Source organism: Mixophyes fleayi, chromosome 8 (genome assembly GCF_038048845.1).
Source record: "Mixophyes fleayi isolate aMixFle1 chromosome 8, aMixFle1.hap1, whole genome shotgun sequence".
Lineage (NCBI taxonomy): Eukaryota > Metazoa > Chordata > Amphibia > Anura > Limnodynastidae > Mixophyes > Mixophyes fleayi.
This window is the reverse complement of record NC_134409.1, coordinates 67,694,275-67,715,520: the sequence shown is the minus strand read 5'-3', so window position 1 is coordinate 67,715,520 and position 21,246 is coordinate 67,694,275. Positions and strand designations below refer to the sequence as shown.

Here is a 21,246-nt window from a genome sequence, read left to right as displayed (position 1 = left end):
GGGCAGTAATGCGACTGGGCACAGGTTGGTTCACAGTGATGTAAACATACTTAATTGTTGATGTAAGCCATCTAGAAATGCTCTGCATGGAAGCAGACCAACCCCGTTTATGGGGATCATACAACACAAAAAGAGAATCTGAACGCCTAATGCGTGCGGTCCGATGAACATATATGCATAATGCCCTTACCGCATCCAAAGACTCAGTTTGGTTATCTCCAGGTGGAGTAGAAGGTTCTTGAAAAACTGGAACTACAATTTCTTGGTTTAAGTGAAACCCTGATACTACCTTGGGTTGAAAAGACGGAACAGTGTGGAGGATCGCCCTATCATTATGAAAAATAAGGTATGGTTCCCTGCATGAAAGAGCCTCAAGTTCCAATACTCTGCGAGCTGAGGGAACTGCTAACAGAAAAACCAACTTCCACGTCAAAAACTTAAGGTCCGTTGCCTGTAAAGGCTCAAAAGGAGGAGACCAAATTTAGATCCCATGGAGCAGTGGGCGGCACATAGGGGGGCTGAATGTGCAACATCCCCTGCAGGAAGGTCTTTAGGTCTGGCATGTCCGCCAACTGCAACTGAAAATAGACTGACCTTAACGTTCAGGGAACCCAAACGGAGGCCCATTTCAAGACCATGCTGTAAAAAAGCCATAAGACGAGGCAGATTAAAAGTCGCAGTATGGCAGTGTCTACTTTCATACCACTGAATATAGGTTCGCCAAATCCTGTGATAAATTCAAGCAGGAACAGGTTTCTTAGCCCCCATCCTGGAAGAGAACTCTTATGCTTATGACCACCAGGGGCTGGCTTCAACAGCCATGGCGTTAAAGCCATCAGAGGCGGATTCTGATGTCGAAAGAGTCCTTGAAGGAGGAGGTCGTCGCAAAGAGGTAAATGAAACCCTGACCGCCTCGCCATGGACAGAATGTCTGCGAACCAGTACTGGCGCCCCCATTCGGCTGCACCAGTATTACTGGCAGTTCTCCCTGCCTGACCCGCCGGAGAACGCGTGCAAGAACTGGGACTGGGGGAAATAAGTAACCCAAACTGAATTCCCAGTGCATTGTCATGACATCGATGTCCACCGCCAACGGATCCCTGGTCCTTGAGCAGAACCTGGGAACCTGTCATTCGTGTCTCTACGCCATGAGGTCCAGATCTGGAAGACCCCACTTGCGAACTAGCATCTGGAAGACTTCCGGATGGAGAGAACATTCCCCTGGCATTACTGTGTATCGACTTAGATAGTCTGCTTCCCAGTTTAGCAAGCCTGGGATGAATACTGCCAAAAGCGAGGGAACGAATATTTCCACCCATTCCAGGATCTGAGTTGCCACCTGCATTGCCTTGGCACTCTTGGTCCACCCTGCTTGTTGACATATGCTGTGGCATTGTCGGATTGAAGGAGAACCGTTAATCCCTGAAGAAGAGCCTGAGCCCCCCTCAGTGCCATTAACATGGCCTTCAGCTCCAGGATGTTTATTGGAAGGGTAGATTCACTTTTCGTCCAAAGGCCTTGGAGACGAAGATGTAGGGCCACAGCCCTGAAGACTGGTGTCCATCGTGAGAATGATCCAAGACTCTGGTGAAAATTACCTGTCTACTACCAAATGATCCCGAACCCTCCACCAGTGAACGGACGACCGAACCTCCTGAGATAGGCAGACAGACTAGGGGATAAATGTATCAAGCTGAGAGTTTTCCGGCGTGTTTGAAAAACCAATCAGATTCTCCCTATCATTTATTTAGTACATTCTACAAAATGAAAGCTAGAATCTGATTGGTTGCTGTAGGCAACATCTCCTCTTTTCAAACCCGCCGGAAAACTCTCAGCTTGATACATTTACGCCTAGGAGTCCAATCTGAGGTGAGACCCTAACCAATTTGTAAGAAGTTACCACTGAAAATGTCTGGAGTGGAATCTTCCATAAGGAATAGTCTCGAACATCGAGACCATCTTCACTAGGAGCTTCATGCAGAGGGGCATGGTGGGACTGCGTTCTGACAAGAACCGGGCCAACAAGTGTCGTATCTAGTGGGCTTTGTTCTCGGGAAGGAAAACTTTCTGTTTTCTGGTGTCCATGATGAGACCCAGGAATATCATCCTTTGGCAAGGGACTGAGACTTGTTTAAATTTAAGATCCAGCAATGGGACTACAACACCTCGATAGTGCGGTCCAGATGCTGACATAACAGTTGTTTGGACGCAGCCTTGATGAGAAGGTCGTCCAGATAGGGCACTATTTTGACCTCCCTGGAACGAAGACAACTGCCCATCACTGACAGAACTTTTGTGAACACTCTGGGCGATGACGAGAGACCAAATGGGAGCATCCTGAACTGATAGTGGGAGGCTCCTATCGTGAATTGGAGTAGAGACTGATGTCCCTCCCATATTGGGATGTGCAAATAGGCATCCCGAATATTTATGGACGCTAGGAATTCTTCCGGTTCCAGGCCATTTACCACTGACCGAAGAGGTTCCATGCAAAATCATTCCACCTGTAGTTGTAAATGTAAGGACTTTAGATTTAGAATTGGGCAGAAGGAACAATCCTCTTTTTTTTTTTTTTTTTTTTACCAAGAACAGGTTTGAGTAGAATCCCTGGCATCTCTGCAATTTCAGAACTACACAAATGACCCCTGCAGAAAGAAGATAAGCGACGCAGTACAACATTGCTTATCTTCTTATGGGATCTAGCGGTAAAGAAGTGGGAAAGAACCTACGAAGGACTTGACCCACTAGACTGATCATGTAACCCCCTGTCATGATCCCCTGATCGATCTGGGGTGGAAGCTATCCCTGAATAACGGCAGAAGCCTCACCAGTCCCGCGGCCGCGAGGATAGGAGGATGCGAGTCAGGCTGCAGGTTTATCTTGCAGCTTGGGAGTGGCACGTCTTGCTGAGGAAGAGGAAGAAGACCCTCCTGTCAAAAATGTCCTCTGGAGCCGTATGGTCTGTCCCTGCTCGTCTGACCTCTTTTGGAGGAGCTCCTCCGAAAGGGGAAATGAAGTGAACCTTGGTAGCCATGCTTCTTGGGAGATTAACTTGAAGGAAGAAGTTTTCCCGCAAGTCGCCTGCGAAATTATATTTTCCAGCTCAGGCCCGAAAAAGTACCGATCCCGAAGGACCTCAAGGGAATGTTTTGACTCTGCATCAGCTTCCCAGGATCTAAGCCAGAGAGTCCGTCTAGATGCCACCACTGAGGCAGATGCAAAGTAAGACATTGATATTGCATTCTGAGCAGCCTCATATAAACCGCCTGCCGCCTCTTTAAGGTGCAGAGCAAGGGGAAGCAGGTCCGAATCCTGTAGTCCTGCAGCAAGTTGGTCAGCCCATAATTCCATGGCCCGGGCAATCCATGCCGAAGATAACATTGGTCTAAATGAAGCTACTGCAGCTACTTAGATGGACTTTAAAAATCCTTCCACTTTCCGGTCAGTAGCATCCTGAAGGGAGGCTGTGCCGGTACTCGCAGAATGGTGTGACGTGCAAGCCGTGCCACTGGAGTGTCCATCCTAGGTACCTGTTTCCAACGGTTAACATAATCTAACTGTAGGGGATACAATGTCATGAATCTTTTAGAAACTACTACCTTGTAGTCCGGCTGTGACCAACCGGTTTCCACAATTTCCCTCAACTCAGTAGAAGGAGGAAAGCAGACAGTGCGTCTCTTCATTTTTTAAAAAAGACCCTGATCTGCAGATGTAGGCTCATATAGGTCTTAGAGGTTTAAGATTCTTCTAACTGCCAGGACCAGATCCTCAATGCCCTGATTTCTGTGAGAATCATCAAGATCCATGACCTGAGGGCCGTCTGTCTCGTTAAGACTTTCCCCGTCCTCTTCAGATGATATCTCTGAATCTGAGACCGAAAGAAGTGGATGATTAGTCCTTTTCCGTTTGTCTTTGGACTGAGAAGATATTGGAGAGTCTAAAATTCTGTTCAGTCTGTCAATGCCTCTAACCAAAGATGTGGACCATACAGGTTTACCTACAGGGGCCCTTTGCAAAGCAATAGAATATTAAGGGCAAACCGATCCTAAATCTGCACCTTCATTGACCGGTTGTTGAAGTACCAATGAAAGGGTTGCTCCCTGTGCCAAGGTAGAAGGAAAAACTGTGGACAGTGCCGTAGTCTCTGCCTGACGGGTGAGTAGCTGCGCCAGGGTGCCCATTGACTGTGCCAGCGATACAGGACACACCGGTTCTTCCGTTAACAGCAAAATACTACTCTGGCCCTGCACCACCTGGGAACCTGCCTCACAATCTACGCAGAGCGCCCCTGGGAACTGCTGCACATTTGGCAATTTTACCTAGCATTTTGAGCAAACAAAGTATTTTGCTTTAGGTGCTTTTCCTTTATCAGATATTATGAGAGGAATAGCAATTACAGTATAGTATATACAGAGACAGTTTAGCAATTATACAACACAAGAAAAGAGATTGTAAAAGATACTATCTAATCTCTGACTATCAGTCAAAAGATGTATCTTACCATATGTTGTTTGCTATGTATTATGCCCCAGCAAAAATTTGTGATGCAGCGATTCCCCTGAATATGCTACTATTCAAACAGAAACAATACCATATAGCAATATTATATAACATAAAGTATATTAGTCAGAATATATATATATATATATATATATATATATACATATATATATATATATATATATATATATGTATATGTATATGTATATATATATATATATATATATTAGTGGTACTTAGCCCTTCAGACTAGTACAGATCTGCAGCAGGAGAGGAGTCTGGGTCAGCAGTGAAGCAGAAGGCTGGGGAGTGTACTGTGTAGTTTTTCCGGGTAGATCTTGGTGCCCTAGGAGATACCATCATACCCTCTTCTGTGGGGAGAGCTCTTTTATCCAGCTCCTCCCTTCTGTTCTTCAGCACTGTCTCTCTTAGCCCCCAAATACGTGCAGCTTGTATTTTATAAGTGCCCCATCAGGTCTTGCCGCCGACATCAACGGTTTAAATCAATGTATAAAGGTAGTGGCCATAAGATGGCGGCCGCCATCGCGCTGAATCGAGGCACTCTATACCCGAAGGTAGTGCCGGTCATCAGGTACCAACAAGTGTGAAAACGGCTTATGAAGCCGCCTGTCACACTTACAATCTCCACGCTGTCAACGAGCCTGTCGGCTCTTACACAGAGGCTCTTATATATAGTGTGCTGATTCTAATCACACACTGAAGCAGGCTGTGATACTATTCTACATAAAAAAAACAAGTAAAAAAAGAATGAAAGGAAAAAACCTTACTAATCCACAATAGTCAGAAGAAAGTAAGCCGAACTCCTTGGGTACTTAATCTACACTGAGGAGCTACATGGGGGTTGGGGAGGGGTTCTGTCAACAGGTTACAAGTAACAAACTAACAAGTAACAACTCCCACGCTCCCCACCTACAACCACATGGTAGCAGTGCCCCCCAGAAGGATGAAAGAGATATACATTTTGGCACAAGTATAATGATGCCCAGACTTTCCAGAGGACCTATTAGTCCCTTTTTCAGAAATATTTGTTAAATTCAAAACAAAGAGAAAGAATATTATTCACAGAGGTTTAATGCAAACACTGATTACAAATAAAATGTTCCCTAATCAGATACAGTGCCTACCATACTGTATGTAATAGGTGGTAAAGGCACACTTATACAGCCTGCTGTAATATCGACACAAGACGAGAAGGCACAGATTCCGTGATAATACTGCATGACAGCTCACAGGGGGGGAGGCCTCACGGGGAAATGGGGGCCCAATTAACCCAGGGGCCTCCATTCGTTTAATCCGGCCCTGTTTACCCCCCAAAATTCACCTTGGCAATCGTGATACACTTTATCTCAATCTGCCAGTTAATGTTTACTATTTTCAGTAAGGAATCTGTCTGCTCTGTCTTCTCCTACAAAGTTTCATATTTATGGAACAAACTATGTGAGTCACTTAAAATAGTCATTTGTCTAAGATCATTCAAAATTAATGCTTCATCACTTTGCAGTTCACAATTGTATTTGATATTTCCAGTACATAAAAGAAAACGAGAGTTGATTTTTTATGTATTTCTTTCTGGTACAATGCTTAATAAAAAGTTTTAGATACTTTTGTTACTAAAAGGGATCTAATGATCAGCATGTGAAAATTCTCCTTTGACTTAAATATTTGACAGGTGCACAAAAAAACATTTTATCTTATCAAAATAGCTAAAATAAGAACCATGCTTGAAGCAGATGATCATAATCCAGTAAAATCACTATAATCCTGGAGAGTTTGCTCTGTCAACAATTTATTCACTGTTATACTTTGAATATTAATTTGTGCGACTAATTAGATTCACCATCATTAAATCAGATTATAAATTTCACATGGATTGGTTATTTCATATCAGTAACAATGTAATCTAACGCTAAATCTAACCTTAATATAAGCTCCTGAACTGTCTGATGGAGCCAGTGTTTTGTTTCTGAATTAGTAAACACTTTAGAAGCGAATACCTCAAATATCAGGTAAACTTATACATTTCTTTCTCCACCATCCTATTTCTCCCTACCCTATTAGAATTTCCCCAATCTCTACTTCCCTCCTCACTAGTATACACACATGGACTGTTTTGTCTCCGCATCCACCAAACTCACCGGCCTACATAAACAGAAATAAACCTCACACCCACAAATCCTCCTTGCATGTCCTCTTCCTCACCCTGCTCCTTCTCATAGCTGTTGGTCACATTTCACCTAACCCTGGACCTCGTACAATCGCCATTCTCTGCTCACGCTCCTCGCTCCATCCCAAACCTTTCCATTCACCCGATACTGACAATCCCGCCAACTTTATCCACATATCTCCATTAACCTCTCTTCCCATCTCCTGTGCACTATGGAATGGCAGAACTGTTTGAAACAAACTTTTTAACTATTCAGTTGTAAATCCCTCAAACTCCTTGTCATTACAGAAACTTGGCTCACATCCTTTGACACTACCTCCCCTGCAGCGCTCTCCTATGGTGGACTCTCCTTCAGCCATGCCCCCAGACCTGGAAACAGACAAGGTGGTGGAGTGGGCATTCAACTTTCTCCAAGTTGCACCTTCCAAGTCATACTCTCGAAACCCTCATTCTCATTCACTTCCTTTGAAGTCCACGCTATCCATCTATTTTATCCTCTCCACCTTCGTGTAGCTGTCATTTATCGCCCCCCCCAAGTCCAGTTTCCCAATTTCTTGACAACTTTGCGGCCTGGCTCACTTTTTTCCTATCCTTTGCCCTGCTTACACCCATACTAAGCAATTTCAACATTCCCACTGATAAACCCACTATCTCTTCCACCACTAAACTTTTTTCACTTACTTCCTCCTTTGGACTGTCCTTGTGAACCTCATCTCCCACCCACTGTGATACACACTCCCTTGACCTTGTCTTCTCCCGCTACTGCTCCGTCTCTAGTTTCAGTAACTTAGCATTCCTAGACTCTGACTACAACTTCCTTTCCTTAAGCCTTAACTTACCTCATGCCCTGCCGCTGCACCTAAATCCACATGTATTCAACAGCACCTAAGTACTCTTAACCCAATCCACTTCTCATCTTCACTACAAAAACTATTTTTTCCTATGTCTGCATTATACTGCCCTAATCAGGCCGCCTCTTTCTGCAACAAATCACTCACTTCAGACCTAGACAGTGTAGCTCCAGTCTACCACATACAGTATTCGATGATCCAAACCCCAACCATGGCAAACCAAAATGGCCCGCTACCTGCAAAAGTGCACCTGCACTGCAGAGCACCACTGGATGAAATCTCGTTCCTATCCTGATTTCCTCCACTATAAATTCATCATTTCATCTTACAGCACTGCCCTTTCAATTGCCAAACAAACATTCTTCAAATCTCTGATATCCACCCAGTCTTCTAACCATGTTGCCTCTTTGTCACCTTCAACTGACTTCACTGCCCACCTGCAACTCCTCCCTTTTCTTCCCTCACAGCCCATGATTTTGCCACCAACTTCAAAGAAAAAAATAAACACTATTTGACAAGATATTTCCTCATGCCAAATTCCACACACTTCACCCACTCTACCCACCTTCACCTACACTCCCCAAACCACCCTTAATTCAATCTCTCAAGTAACTGAAGACAAAGTCTCTACATTCATCTTATCATCTCACCCTACAAATTGTCCCCTCCACCCTATTCCCTCCCAACTTCTCTGCTCCCCCTCCTCCACTGCATGCCCACCTCTAATTCACCTCTTCAACATGTCTCTCTCCACTGGCACATTTCCATCCTCCTTTAAACATGCGTTCATTACACCAATTCTAAAGAAAACATCTCTCTATCCAGCCTAACTACCACCTTATTTCTCTACTCCACTTTGCCTTCAAAATACTTGAGTGATTAGAGTACAAGCGCCTGTCTCACTTTCTCTCCTCTCACTCTATTCTTGATTCTCTGCAATAAGGCTTCCATCCCCAACATTCCACTGAAACTGTTCTCACAAAAGTGATCGATGATCTACTTACTGCAAAGTCTAAGGGTCATTTCTCTATACTTATTCTCCTGGACCTCTCTGTTGCTTTTGACACCGTTGATCCCCCTCTTCTCTTACACACCATTCACTCCATTGGCCTGCGTGTCACAGTTCTTTCTTGGTTCTCTTCCTACCTATAGAACCACTCCTTTAGTGTTTCTACCTCTGGCACATCCTCCCCTCTACTCCCACTAACTGTTGGGGTCCCAAAAGGCTCTGTTATTGGCCCTTTTTTCATTGTACATCTCTTCTCTTGGAGCACTAATTTGCTCATTCAGCCTCCAGTACCACCTCTTCGCTGATGAAACCCAAATCTATATCTCTTCCCTTGATCTCTCTCCTTCTGTACTATCCCATGTAACCAATTTTCAGCTATCTCCACATGGATGTCCCAATGCTACCTATAGCTCAACATATCCAAAACAGAGCTTATTGTCTTCCCTCCTGCCAGAATCACCACCTGCCCTCAAATCTTCTTCACTATCAATAACACCACAATTTCCTCAGTCTCCCAAGCATGCTGATTTGGTGTTACACTTGACTCTGCCCTCTGCTTTATTCCTCACATCCAGACTCTCTCCCAGTCCCGTCGATTCCAACTTAAAAACATTGCCAGAATACAACCTTTTATTACCCAACATGCTACCAAAACTCTTATCCATTGTCTCGTCATCTCCCATCTTGACTATTGCAACCTCCTAATATCGGCATTCCCGACACCCATATATTCACATTTCAATCCATTCTAAATGCTGCTGCAAGACTGATCTTCCTCTCTCATCGATCCATATCTGCTGCTCCACTTTTCAAAACCCTACACTGGCCCCCTGTGTCCTCCAGAATCAAATTCAAATTACTCACCCTTACCTACAAAGCCCTTAACAACACTACCTCTTCATACATCACGAATCAAAGTACTCTCCCTCAGGCCCCCTTAGATCTACCTCTGACCTGCGGCTTGTCTCGTCACTGATAACCACTTTTCGCTCGCGCCTACAAGAATTCTCCCGTGCTGCTCCCCACTTATGACATTCCCCACCATGCCCAATTTTCGAACATTCTCTAAAACGTCTCCTTTTTTTAAAGCTTACCTTATCCCTGATGATACTATTCATTAGTACACTCTACACACTCACAGCTGTCCTAATCTCCACTCTAAGTCACACTCACTTCGAAGCACTGTGGCGCCTTGCAAATCTATGATAATAATAATAGGCAAATGATGAACAATGTAGTGTGTTGCTGCTTAGTAGATGATGCCAATAAATAACCACAACTTCAGGACAATGTAAATATCACTTTTACCTTTGGATCTGAAACATCGAAGCTTCTGCATGTAATCCTTGAAGGAAACAAAAGTGGAATTAAAAAGATGCATAACAATCAAATGACATTGTGAGGTATGTTTATTTTTCAGAGGGCTATACATTGGCAGAAAACATATGCAAGCATTATAAATCCATATATCTAGGCTGTAGGGGAACACAGATGGTGATTAATTATTTTTCAGCCCTTGAAGAAAGGTCACCCACTAATCCCACTTTCTGCTCCTCAGTTGCAACTAACTCAGCTAGATGACAAATAACATCAAAACCTCAAGTTTAATTTCCTGTCTCTTTCGGCTGAGTAGGCAGTGATAGAGTAGAGAGCTTGTTTGTTTTTTTTATCAGTGGGAACTTGCCTAGTGATTTCCGAAGCAGGATAAAGAATATCTCAGTGTCACACCGCACAGGAGTGCTAGCCGAGGCAGGGTTCCACCACTGGGACCTCCATTTTCTGCTAGATGCAGTAAATAAAGGTGCTGACGCTCTATTATAAGACACTGGAGCCCATTTGAGACACTACACCCGTGTCATAAGCTCGCACTACTAAGCATCAGATGTCATTTCCGGAATCAGGCCAGCAGATGCATCAGCGGTGAGCTGTACAAATTTAATCTTCACACAACTTCACCAGGAAACATAACTGTGGATTCAGTGAAGAGATTGACCTAGAGCCCGCCCCGAGACAGAAGAGCACCAACCTAGGTAAACACCCTAGATATGGATGCATGTTTTATCTGCTTAGAATAGTTTGTTTTCTTATTTTCTTAAGTGCCCTTGTTGAATTTGTGTGGAAAGAGAAGACAACAAAACCCACCATAGGGTCTGTGGAGCATGTGACAGGGAACTGGCAGAAAATTATAGGGAGCCCCTATGTGTGCATTGTATTCCCCAAGTCTGGAAGGAATCATATCAGAATTATGAGCAATTTAAGGAATTAATGAACTGGATGATGAGTTCCTTTGTATCCAAGGAAGAGCTAAAATATTGGTTTAGACATGGATAACATACTGGGCCCTCTATGTACAGATCAGGAGAATCCCTTGAGGACCAGGACTGGTTCTTGGATAGTGAAAAGAAGAAGCCAGCTCATTATTTACTACAGAGACAATGGAGGTGCTTCTGAAACATTTTAATAACGTTATGGGTATACAGGAAATACCAACCCGACCTCATTAGAAGATGCCTTCTGCAAGCATAAACGCAGAGTTTACTTTGTGCATAGGGTCGTTAAAGAGATTATTAATAAATAGTGGGCACAACTGAAAAATGTCCACCCAATTCCAAGAGAATTGACAGAATGCATCCTTTTGTGGATAGTGAAACAGCTGAATAGGATCCAATACAGAGTGGATGCAGTGGTAGCTAATATTTTGGCTAAGACTACCATTCCTCTGGAAGATGGGGTTTAGCCTCCAGGACACTTAGGATTTGGCTGGATTATGCAAAAATACTCAAGAACAAAGGGAGAGTAGCTTCAACAGTAGTGGCTAAAAACTACCCAAGATCATGGGGTTCTAGACATTGTATCCAAAGGTTATAAGAGGAGTTCAGAGAAATACCCAGAGCAGTCATCTTTGTAAACGCCACCTTCCTCAGTGCAAATAAAAGCATTAAGTATCAGTTTGCAGACATTGAGGGAAAAGCAGGTGATTTCAGGAGTTCCTGTCAATTCAAGAATCACAGGTTTCTATTCCAATCTCTTTCTGGTAGAGAAACATTCAGGTTTCCAGACAGTCCTGGTCTTGCGAAGACACTCTCAGTTTGTACAGATAAAGCATTTTCGCACAGATTCAACAAGTTCCATTATCAAAGTAATAGAGAATGTGGACTTTGTGGCATCACAAAATCAGATTTCTCTCAGGTTTTGTGCTCTAGGTAGCTGCATCAAGATTACATGCCTACTATGTGGCCTGTCTACATCCCCAAGAACTTTCACCAACGAACTAATAGTTATAATGGAGGCACTCAGGAAGCAGGGTATCACTGTTTGATCCTACCTGGGTAGGAAAATCAGAAGATGTAACTCAAGTAAGAACAAGCAAGCTGCTCGCTTTTTTGGAAACACATGTTTGGATTATAAACAGGGATAAAAGTCAACCTGTGCCATCATGGCAGTTCCTGGAGGTGCACATACACACAGCAGAAGACAAAGGTTTCAGAGGAAAGACTGTGCAAAATACAATAATTGACATACCTTATTCAATCCCTGCAACAAACTTCAAAAAGGGACTGTCTCAGTCTCTTACGGATATTCTCTTCCACAAAAGGGCTCCTATTATGGGTAAGATGGCATATGAATCTGCAGTTGGAATTATTTAAACAATGGGACCACAATTAGGGGTCTCTAGACAAGGGCATCAGATTAACAAGTACTACTAGAAATTCCTGAAAATGGTGGTAAGAAAGATAGATCAAGGAGTACCCCTCTTGGAACCTGAGTGGGTTGAGTTAATAACAGATTCCAGCAAAAGAGGCTCGGGTTCACATTGAACACACAGGTGATACAGAGCACATAGCAACAGAATGAAAGAAAGCTGCATACATTTTGGATATGAACGCAGTTTGGTGAGCAATTGCATATGTTGAACTTCTTTTGCATCACAGACATCTCAAGATTTTCTCAAGATAACCGAACTGTGGTGGCATTCATAAAGTCTAGGAAGCACGAAGAGTAGAGCTATGATGGCGGTTTTAACAGCGATTATGTGTTGGGCAGAGAATAACATAATGTCTCTTTAAAGCACTTCATGCAGCAGACAAGAACAGCATTGTGGTAGACTATCACAGAAGTTGTCAAATTCACCCAAAAGAATGGGTACTGCACTAAGAGTTCTTTCAACCGCTGATAGAAAGTTTTGGAACCCCTCAAATAAGCTTGACAGCAATCAGTCATAATAACAAGATAAATTGTTTTTATGCCCGTCACTAAGATCATAAAACGATAGATGCATTGGCAACAATCTTGCAACTTCCATCTGGGATATGTGTTCCCTCCATTCTATGAGCCTTGAGGAAAATCAGGATGGAAGCAGCGGAGGTGATTGCCATTCTTCCATTTTGGCCTCGTCGACCATGTTTTCCAATAGCCTGGGATATGCTTCCAGAGTAACCATGGCCTCTGCCAATTCAACCAAACCTCCTACACAAAGGACCAGTTCTGCACCTGAATCTGAGTACTCTCTTCTTGATGTGGTGGTGATTGAATGGCTGTTGTTCAGGAGGAAATGATTCTCTAATCAAGAGATTGAGGTATTGTTGCAAGCCAGAAAGCAGAATTTGCCTGTAGTTTATTACAAGATTTGCAAAAAGTGTACCCTCTTGTGCAAACAGAAGGCTGTTAAGCTAATGCAAGTAAGCATTCAGCAAGTATTGGATTTTCTGAAGGAAGGATTAGAAAGTATTTTGTTCTCAGCACTATGTAGGTCCAGTTGCAAGCACTTAGCCTCCTTTTGGACACAAGACTGGCATTAAATGATTTAGTAGTACGATTTTACACTCAGTGAAAAGAATTTGTAATCATAATCTAAAAAAAAACAGGGTGGTCATCGCTTCACCTTTAAAAGACATTACGTTTTGAATGTGACATTGGCAAAGGATAATCAGTTTGGAAGAAAAATCCTTCAGACTATAAATAATAAAATTATAGCATTTTGTCACTGCGGTTGCTTACTGTTTGCACCCATCTTATATTGCTATTGCTCAGGTACATCCAATTTGGTAGGGCTGCCAAGGAGTCAGAACAGAAAAAAACCAAATTATATATACCTGTTAATTTTGCTTTCACAAAGGACTCCATGGCAGTCCCCATATTCCCACACCTGTTGTTGATTATATTTTGCATAAGGAGCTTGGTAAAAGATAATAAGCAGCTATTCAAAGACGCCTAGAGGGAGAAGGAATCACACAGCATACACTCAGAGGTGTTCCTTTTCCTGTCTCTGCTAGGGAGTTAACCCATTTGTTAGTTCTGTCATGGAGTCCAAAGAGGAAATATGTTTCACCCCTAGTAGACAAAATAGTTTATCTCCCTGTAGCTCCCAAGCTATTTAAAAGTGCCATGCGTAGAAAGAAGAGCTTTCTACCCTTGCCTACACTGGATTTGATTATTTTGGATTACTCAACCCTGGGGAGTGCGCAAAAGCATTTTTACACCCCCTCCTGCCACACGCTCACATCACAGGAGTTCCTTACTACAACACCTGTTCCAGCGTCAGCTGCTGGACAATAGAAATTACAAGTAGATTTATCTTTAGGATGGTCATACATGCTCTTCTTCAGTGGATATATAATTGTTGCCACATATTTTTACAAGTAAAACAAGTCAATGAATAAATTATATCAGTAGTATTGCAATTTTTAGATTTTCTTATTGTGTATTGTTTTATTTTTTACCATCTTGCTCCTAACATTTTAAATGGTAAACAATCATAAGTCCATGTTAAAACATGTATACAAATTATCACATTAACTTACTACCATTTAACGTTATAACAATTTATATAGTGAAAACTACCAAGCTTTAATGTTCTTACAAGTGAATCACATAGTACACATCTAAATTTATGCATTATTGGTGGGAGAACGAAGAGAACAACATGTTGTTCAAAGGAATCTTTACATTCCTAGATATTTTTATATATGGATTTTTTGAGCAAGTATTTATATCAAGTTTACATGGTTGTATGTAAATACATTTACTAGTGTTCTATGTTTGTGGTGAATAATAAATTATAGCTTTTTGATCTACATGACAATCGTGTTTTACAAAATTATCATTAAAGGTTTCAGTGTAGAATCTAGGGCATATCCTTTTCAAATTGGTCAATGTGTGATCTGCTTTGCAGTGTAGTACAATATACATAATTGAATGGGATTTTATGTTCATTTTTTGCATGTAAGGACAAAGTACGAGTTACTGCTATTCACATATACATGCCAAGCTGCAATGGCTTCTCCTGGTTGCCAAGGAAAATTTACTCTAGTACATAAAACTGTTGTTTCAGGCAACCAAGTGCATTGTCGGTAACTGTGAGGTCAATAAAGCTTGGCAACAGTTACATGGAGTAGCAGAAATGCGTTAAGTTTGAAATCGTTGCACTGATGTTGGCTCTTCCACTGGTAACAACACTTTAAGGGATACTGTATTCATTGTTGCAAAGGAGGAGATATAGTTAATCTAGATCCTATAGCTATTAGGAAACTTTTGTTTTACAAAAAAACTATATGCAACAACATACTTTCTTGTTGCTGAACAAATCTGCAGTGCCACTCTGTCAGTGATGTCATGGTCATCAAAACTCCACAATCTGTTCTTCCTTGAAGACTTTTCTACAGCAAAGATGAGCTGTGAAGAGAACCATAGCTCTCAATTATTTTTTAGAGCCCTGTCAAATCTAAAAGCAGTTCTTATTTTACACAATGAAAAAATTCCATTTAATAAACAAGTTATGAAGTTCTAAACATATTCTTTTAAATGTATAGATTGTGTTTATCTTAAATATGATGTTGCTTCAACAAAACTTGACGAAGAATCAAAACTGCTGGGAAAAACATTAGGATAATTTTATTCTAGTACATTTACAACTGGCAATGTCAAAATAAAAAAAAAAATACTGATTTAATAAATAGTTGTTAAATGTATTAAACCGATTATGAGCAATCTGTAATATAATGGGTTTACAATTTGTATGGTTACTCAGCTGAATAACATACATGAAATAACAAAAGATTTCATACTTATCTAAATGTCCTTCAATCTCACTTTCATTCCTCTTTAGCAGGTTGCCATGTTAGGTAGTACTTCTATAACTTAGAGAGCAGATCGCAACTGGCAAATTGGTAGACAAGCTGTCCAAAAATGAACAGCTTGTGCTTGTCAATAAATACTGAAGGGCAGTGCCAGTGGTGAAACAGCAACTGAAAGGTCTGCATTTTCAGCTTTTGGACCTGTATCAGATCCCATCTGGACAATGTCCTAAAGATGTGGGAGGATCTTATACTGTATGTAGTGGAGTGGGGAGATAATACTTTATTCTTTAACAGAGCTACTATGGAAAGTCAGCTTACCATTGAACAATGTATTTTACCTCCATGGTTCATATATGATATTTTCCATTTTTGGGATTCAGTGGTCCTTTAAATATGGCACTCAGACCCCAGGTTAAAACAAATAGTTTACATTTCTTTAAACATTTTTACAATTAAAAATCCCATCATTTTTATATAATATACATTTAATGTGTACAGATTTTGATTGATTTGAATTTCCAATGTTCCTTACTCACTTTTCGGTGTTCTTTATATATATATATATATATATATATATATATTATTTAGTACTTTTATTTTAAAAAATTTTTTTATTTATTACACAATTGCAATGCTCTATGGAATTTGCTGGCACTATATAAATAAATGTTGATGATGATGATTTGGTGACATTTATATTTTTATATTATTGAGAATCGTGGATAAATATATTATTATATGTATGGTCCACAGGTGTGTATCATGAAATGGTTACACACACTATATATATAGGATCATGTGAACATTAAATACATGCCTCTCATGAAATTGTATGTCTGCAATGAAACGCTTAAGACGTGTTTTAAATGATTGCCTGAGCACTGATACACAATTTCCACAGTTATTTCAAGCCTGTTAGCATCAGTGGATATCTGAGAGAAGAAGAGAAACTTTTATTTTTAGTGAGACCATTGGGGGACACCGCATTCAGGAGGAAAATGTATCTGCTTTCTCTACTCAACATTTCTTGGGCTAAGTTTCTCCCACGAGTACCTAGATTGACTCTTTCAATACCATGAGCTCTCAAGCATTAAGGATCAGCATTGTGTTCCTTCAGAAAATGGTTCATGAGTTGCATGTGTTAAGTTATTTCATTGTAGCCATACCATCCACATTGAGCTCAACTGTGGCAGTTGTTTTAAGTGTTTTTATTAACATTTCAATACATTTTATATAGTATCCAGGAATCTTTTTTTTATTGTATTTGACACATTGAGATTTATAGAGTAGCTCTTGAGCGCTGTTGTATTTATATTTCTTTGATTATTTATTTTATTTGGGGTTTGCAGGTCTCCCACAACGAACAGCTGAGGGTTATCTATTTACCTTGCACTGAAAATAATCTTCAAAGCTTGATTAATTTGAAAAGTCTGAAGCTTTTTTTTTCTGGAGAAGAGCAATCAATAGTGCATGAGAGCTGGGGGGAAATTTAGGAAGCTGCGAGTATGAAAAAGTGGAGAGGTTGCCTATAGCAACCAATCAGATTCTAGTTATCATTTATTTGGTACATTCTACAAAATGATAGCTAGAATCTGATTGGTTGCTATAGGCAATATCTCCACTTTCTCAAACCCGCAGCTTGATAAATTTACCCCCTAGAGTACTGCCTGTTTCAGGTAACTGGACATCATAACTCAGCTTTTGTTTCTGCTTACCAGCTTGGCTCTCCCAAACATCAGTATTTTGGTCCATTCAAACAATGTACTATTTGCTATTGATTTTCTGCAGTCCCACTGTTTTATACAATACAAAGTTATGTAATAATCTCTTCCTAAATGATCACTAAAACTATAGTATTGGATATCTACATGAAGAGGGATGGTGGAGGAAAATATAGAAGTTAATATCTATTTGCTTAGCTTGTGGTTTTAATATCATAAGACAAGTTATTAACCTTATTGTTAATGCCAGTAAAAGCATGCAAACAGATTTGGAACCAATAAGTTCCACTGACTTAATAACCATTTCTGCATGTGCATGTAGTTGGGAACAGTGGCAACAAGGACCAACATGCTACATTTATTTTAGCTGAAGAGAACAAAAGGAGGTCAATGGACCCCTAACCCCCCACTCTGCAACCACAGGTTTAAGCGCTGGATACACAGCAAATGTCGAAAGCGATCACGGTGTCACAGGTGTTTTCTTAACACCAGTGGGTAACTGGCCTTAAATTATTCCACATTGTTGTATGATTTTAAACACTATACAATAAAAATAGTAATATACAATATGATAAGCATGCTAAAATTAGAAGAACCGTAAAGTAATTTTTCAGCTTGAGTTAGATGGTAAGTTATAATATTTAAATATCTTCAAAAATTATTTTATTATGAGTTTGTTGACACTAAGCTAAAATATCAATGCAGAACAGCCTTTAAGAATTCAACTCATTCTTAGCATAATAACAGTGAAAAAAAACAACAACAAGATATTAACTTGCCTTCCGTAATGCATTTTGTGACTCTTTTGAAAGTTCCGGTGATGTTATAAGAAATACACCAACAAGCTGGAGACCACCAGGAAGCATCCGGCTTACCTAAAAAATAAACTATGTTGGAAACTTACTGATTTCAGACAATCAACCATTCAAACAAAAACCAAAAACCATTCGAACAAAAATAAAAACTAAAATTAAAGAGCTGAATAATCATATTTTATTCATTAGATGTCAGATTCAGCACAAAACTGTCAACATTCAAAGAGTTAATATATTCAGTGTATATTGCAAACACTGAGAAGCATGACTGCAAGATATCATGGGTAACAGAGCACAATGATAGTATTACTTCAAATGTTTACTTAATCAAAACATAGACACTAGTCATATGGATTGAGTAGACCTGTGGCTAAATAATGATAAACTAAAGAAGTTCAAGGATAAAAAGGTTGAAGATGGATATGCACACTACAGGAATTACATCATGTGATTACACATGAATCAAGAATGATTGAATGAAACAAATAATAGACTGAACAAATCTGACTACACAATCTAATCCACAGAATGGGTCAACAAATTGCAGGCAGTGTCTATTTGTTACATTATTTTTTTGTTGTTGTCGATTTAACCAAATATATTTACATATTTATGTATCTTTGATAGCAAGCACTAAACAAGAAAAATATAGAATATTTAAACTGTAAAGCTGTGTCTCTAACAAACATATCTTGAAGTCAAAATAAGTTGTTCATACTCTCTAAACATGTCCAAATTTACAAAAGTTATATTTTTCCTTGAATGTCATATATTTGTTAGCTCACTTTGGTTTATAAGAGGGCCTCAAAATGCCACCGTTCTTTAATTTGTACGCACCTGAGTGGCATGAATAGAAAACCATTCCTCATCAATTTCATCCAGTTTGGAAACACCAGCTTTCTTATCAGGTGCTTCACATTGATCTTCTTTTTTAGGTGTTTGGACAGCCAGAATAATATAATCCCTTTGCAAGGAGCACTAAAAAGAAATAATATAAGAAGCATCACAAAAATATATTGCAGGGGCTTCCACTACTCTACCAGTTATAGGTAGCCACATATCCACAAATATTCTGTTATTAAACATTGCAAAAGTTAGAAGGTTCATGGAAGAGAATGTTCATTGCATACCAAGACGCGACTTGATAAGATACCTGCTGTTTGTGCTTTGTTTGGTGAGAAGGTATGTACTATATTGGTATTGGCCTCAAGTTGAAACACACATCAACGCAATTCCATACAGTTATTTTCCTTAAATTGTAAATCAAGTACCCTCTAAGCTTGCATCTTAGACATCCTTTTACAAATCACTTTTTCCTTTTAAAAATCTTCAGAAACAGACAATCTGCTACACAGACACATGCTTACAGCATGTCATGTAATGGCAGAGGGCAGGCAGAGCAAGTCACATTGCAGACAGAGCTCAGAAGGTAATTCCAAAGCCACTCAGTTCACTACATCATGTGCTGGTATGTGTCATGGTAGTCACATTATACCTTGGAAAGCCTGCAGAATTATAAATCATTAATAGTAGTCTGAAAACACAAACCAAGGAAAAAGGGTAATTTCAAACTTATTCCTACAACCTGCTACTGTGATTTATGCTAAAAACACACCTAATTTGTTCATGGTATTGTTGCTTTAATTTTGTTTTTAAAACTCTTAAACTCAAGTAACAAAATATGTTATGCTTAGGTAGAGTAATGCTGTTATCTACTGTATGCTTTTCATTGCACCTGGAATCCTATATGTAAATGGTGTTCAGAATATGCTTCTTTTAATTCTCTTCAGTAGATTAAGTGGCCCGAAGTGGTGTCCTGAATGTTATGTGTTTTATCTGCTGGATGGAATAATACTGGGATTTCCTGCACTATATATATTACCTACATGCTAAACTGTAATCAAAGTTAAATATTAAATCTCTTTTAGGTACTTTATAATGGGGTTTCCTTTATTTAAGTAGTTGATGATCACTTGTTTAAAGGCAATTCTGCTTTTTCCACTCTATTATTATTAGAAGTAGATTTTGTTACTTGGTTAATGTGTGCTTAAATGATTTTTCTTTGCTTACTATGTAGTAATTCACACTCTTAAGTTCACTTGACTATGAATTATGGAAACTTGCTTTTGTCTGTTTTACCTTATGCATTATGTAGGACAATTATTTTTGAACTGATGTCTGTTTTACTTACCTGTCCTATAAGGAGTCCGGTCACATAGAAATTTTTCTGTTCAACAATTTTTGTGAAATACTTTTCAACTGCTTCGTCAACATAATAACTTCTTCCCATTATTAAAAGGTTTCCTCTAGTGTTGTGTTACAAATCTGAAAAATTAACAATATTTACCTGTACACATTGCTAAAAATATAATAATACAGTAGGTAAAAAGTATAAACAGCTCTTAAAAGTGGACATATTTTATTGTGGAGCACAACTCCTAATTCTGTTTTAGGCATTTGATTGTGATCTGTCTTCACCTACATGTTTGCTGGAAGACCTATTTCAAACCTATTTCAGTGGCCGGCATTTTGGCACAGTGCTGAGCACTGCTGCCTCACGGCGCTGAAGCCATGAGTTTGATTCCAAACAAGGCACTATCTGTCTGGAGGTTGTATGTTCTCCCCGTATTTGGTTTCTTCCGACTTTCCAAAAACATACTGGCAGGTTAATTAGCTTCTGACAAAATGGACCCCAATGTGTGTTGAGGGAATTTAGACTGTAAGCTCCAATGGAGGCAGGTGCGGATGTGAGTGATTCAATAGTCCCTGAAAAGCACTGCATAATATTGTGGCGCTATTCAAATAAACAATAATAAATAAATGATTAGACAGGAGACAGATTCATCTAGTATTACAATATATGACAAGAGTTAATTCCACTCTTTCACCCTTCCACTCTGTCTTACAATAAGGCACAGAAGTTTGGGTTAACATGCCAAGGACCCACAGTGTTTGGCCTCAGTGCAACCTTCTAAGATCTCGCAAATCTACCTCTCCCGTAGGAGCAGGGTGCTTTTTTGTTAAAAAGAAAGATGGCACACTTAGACCCTGTATTGATTAATGTAGGTTGAATGCTATAAAAGTCAAGA

General features: G+C 40.0%; 1 protein-coding gene across 1 annotated transcript in view; it reads right to left on the bottom strand.

Moving 5' to 3' along the window:
• ODR4 (odr-4 GPCR localization factor homolog) overlaps positions 1-21,246 on the bottom strand; it is a 90,782-nt gene that overhangs the window by 45,207 nt on the left and 24,329 nt on the right. Inside the window, exons 2-6 of the mRNA XM_075182678.1 lie at positions 20,349-20,482; positions 18,995-19,135; positions 18,122-18,217; positions 15,111-15,217; positions 9,854-9,890 (exon numbers count right to left, since the gene is read on the bottom strand). Of these exons, the coding sequence (XP_075038779.1) occupies positions 9,854-9,890; positions 15,111-15,217; positions 18,122-18,217; positions 18,995-19,135; positions 20,349-20,447 (480 nt within the window). The 5' untranslated portion in view covers positions 20,448-20,482. The remainder of the gene's footprint in view (positions 1-9,853; positions 9,891-15,110; positions 15,218-18,121; positions 18,218-18,994; positions 19,136-20,348; positions 20,483-21,246) is intronic.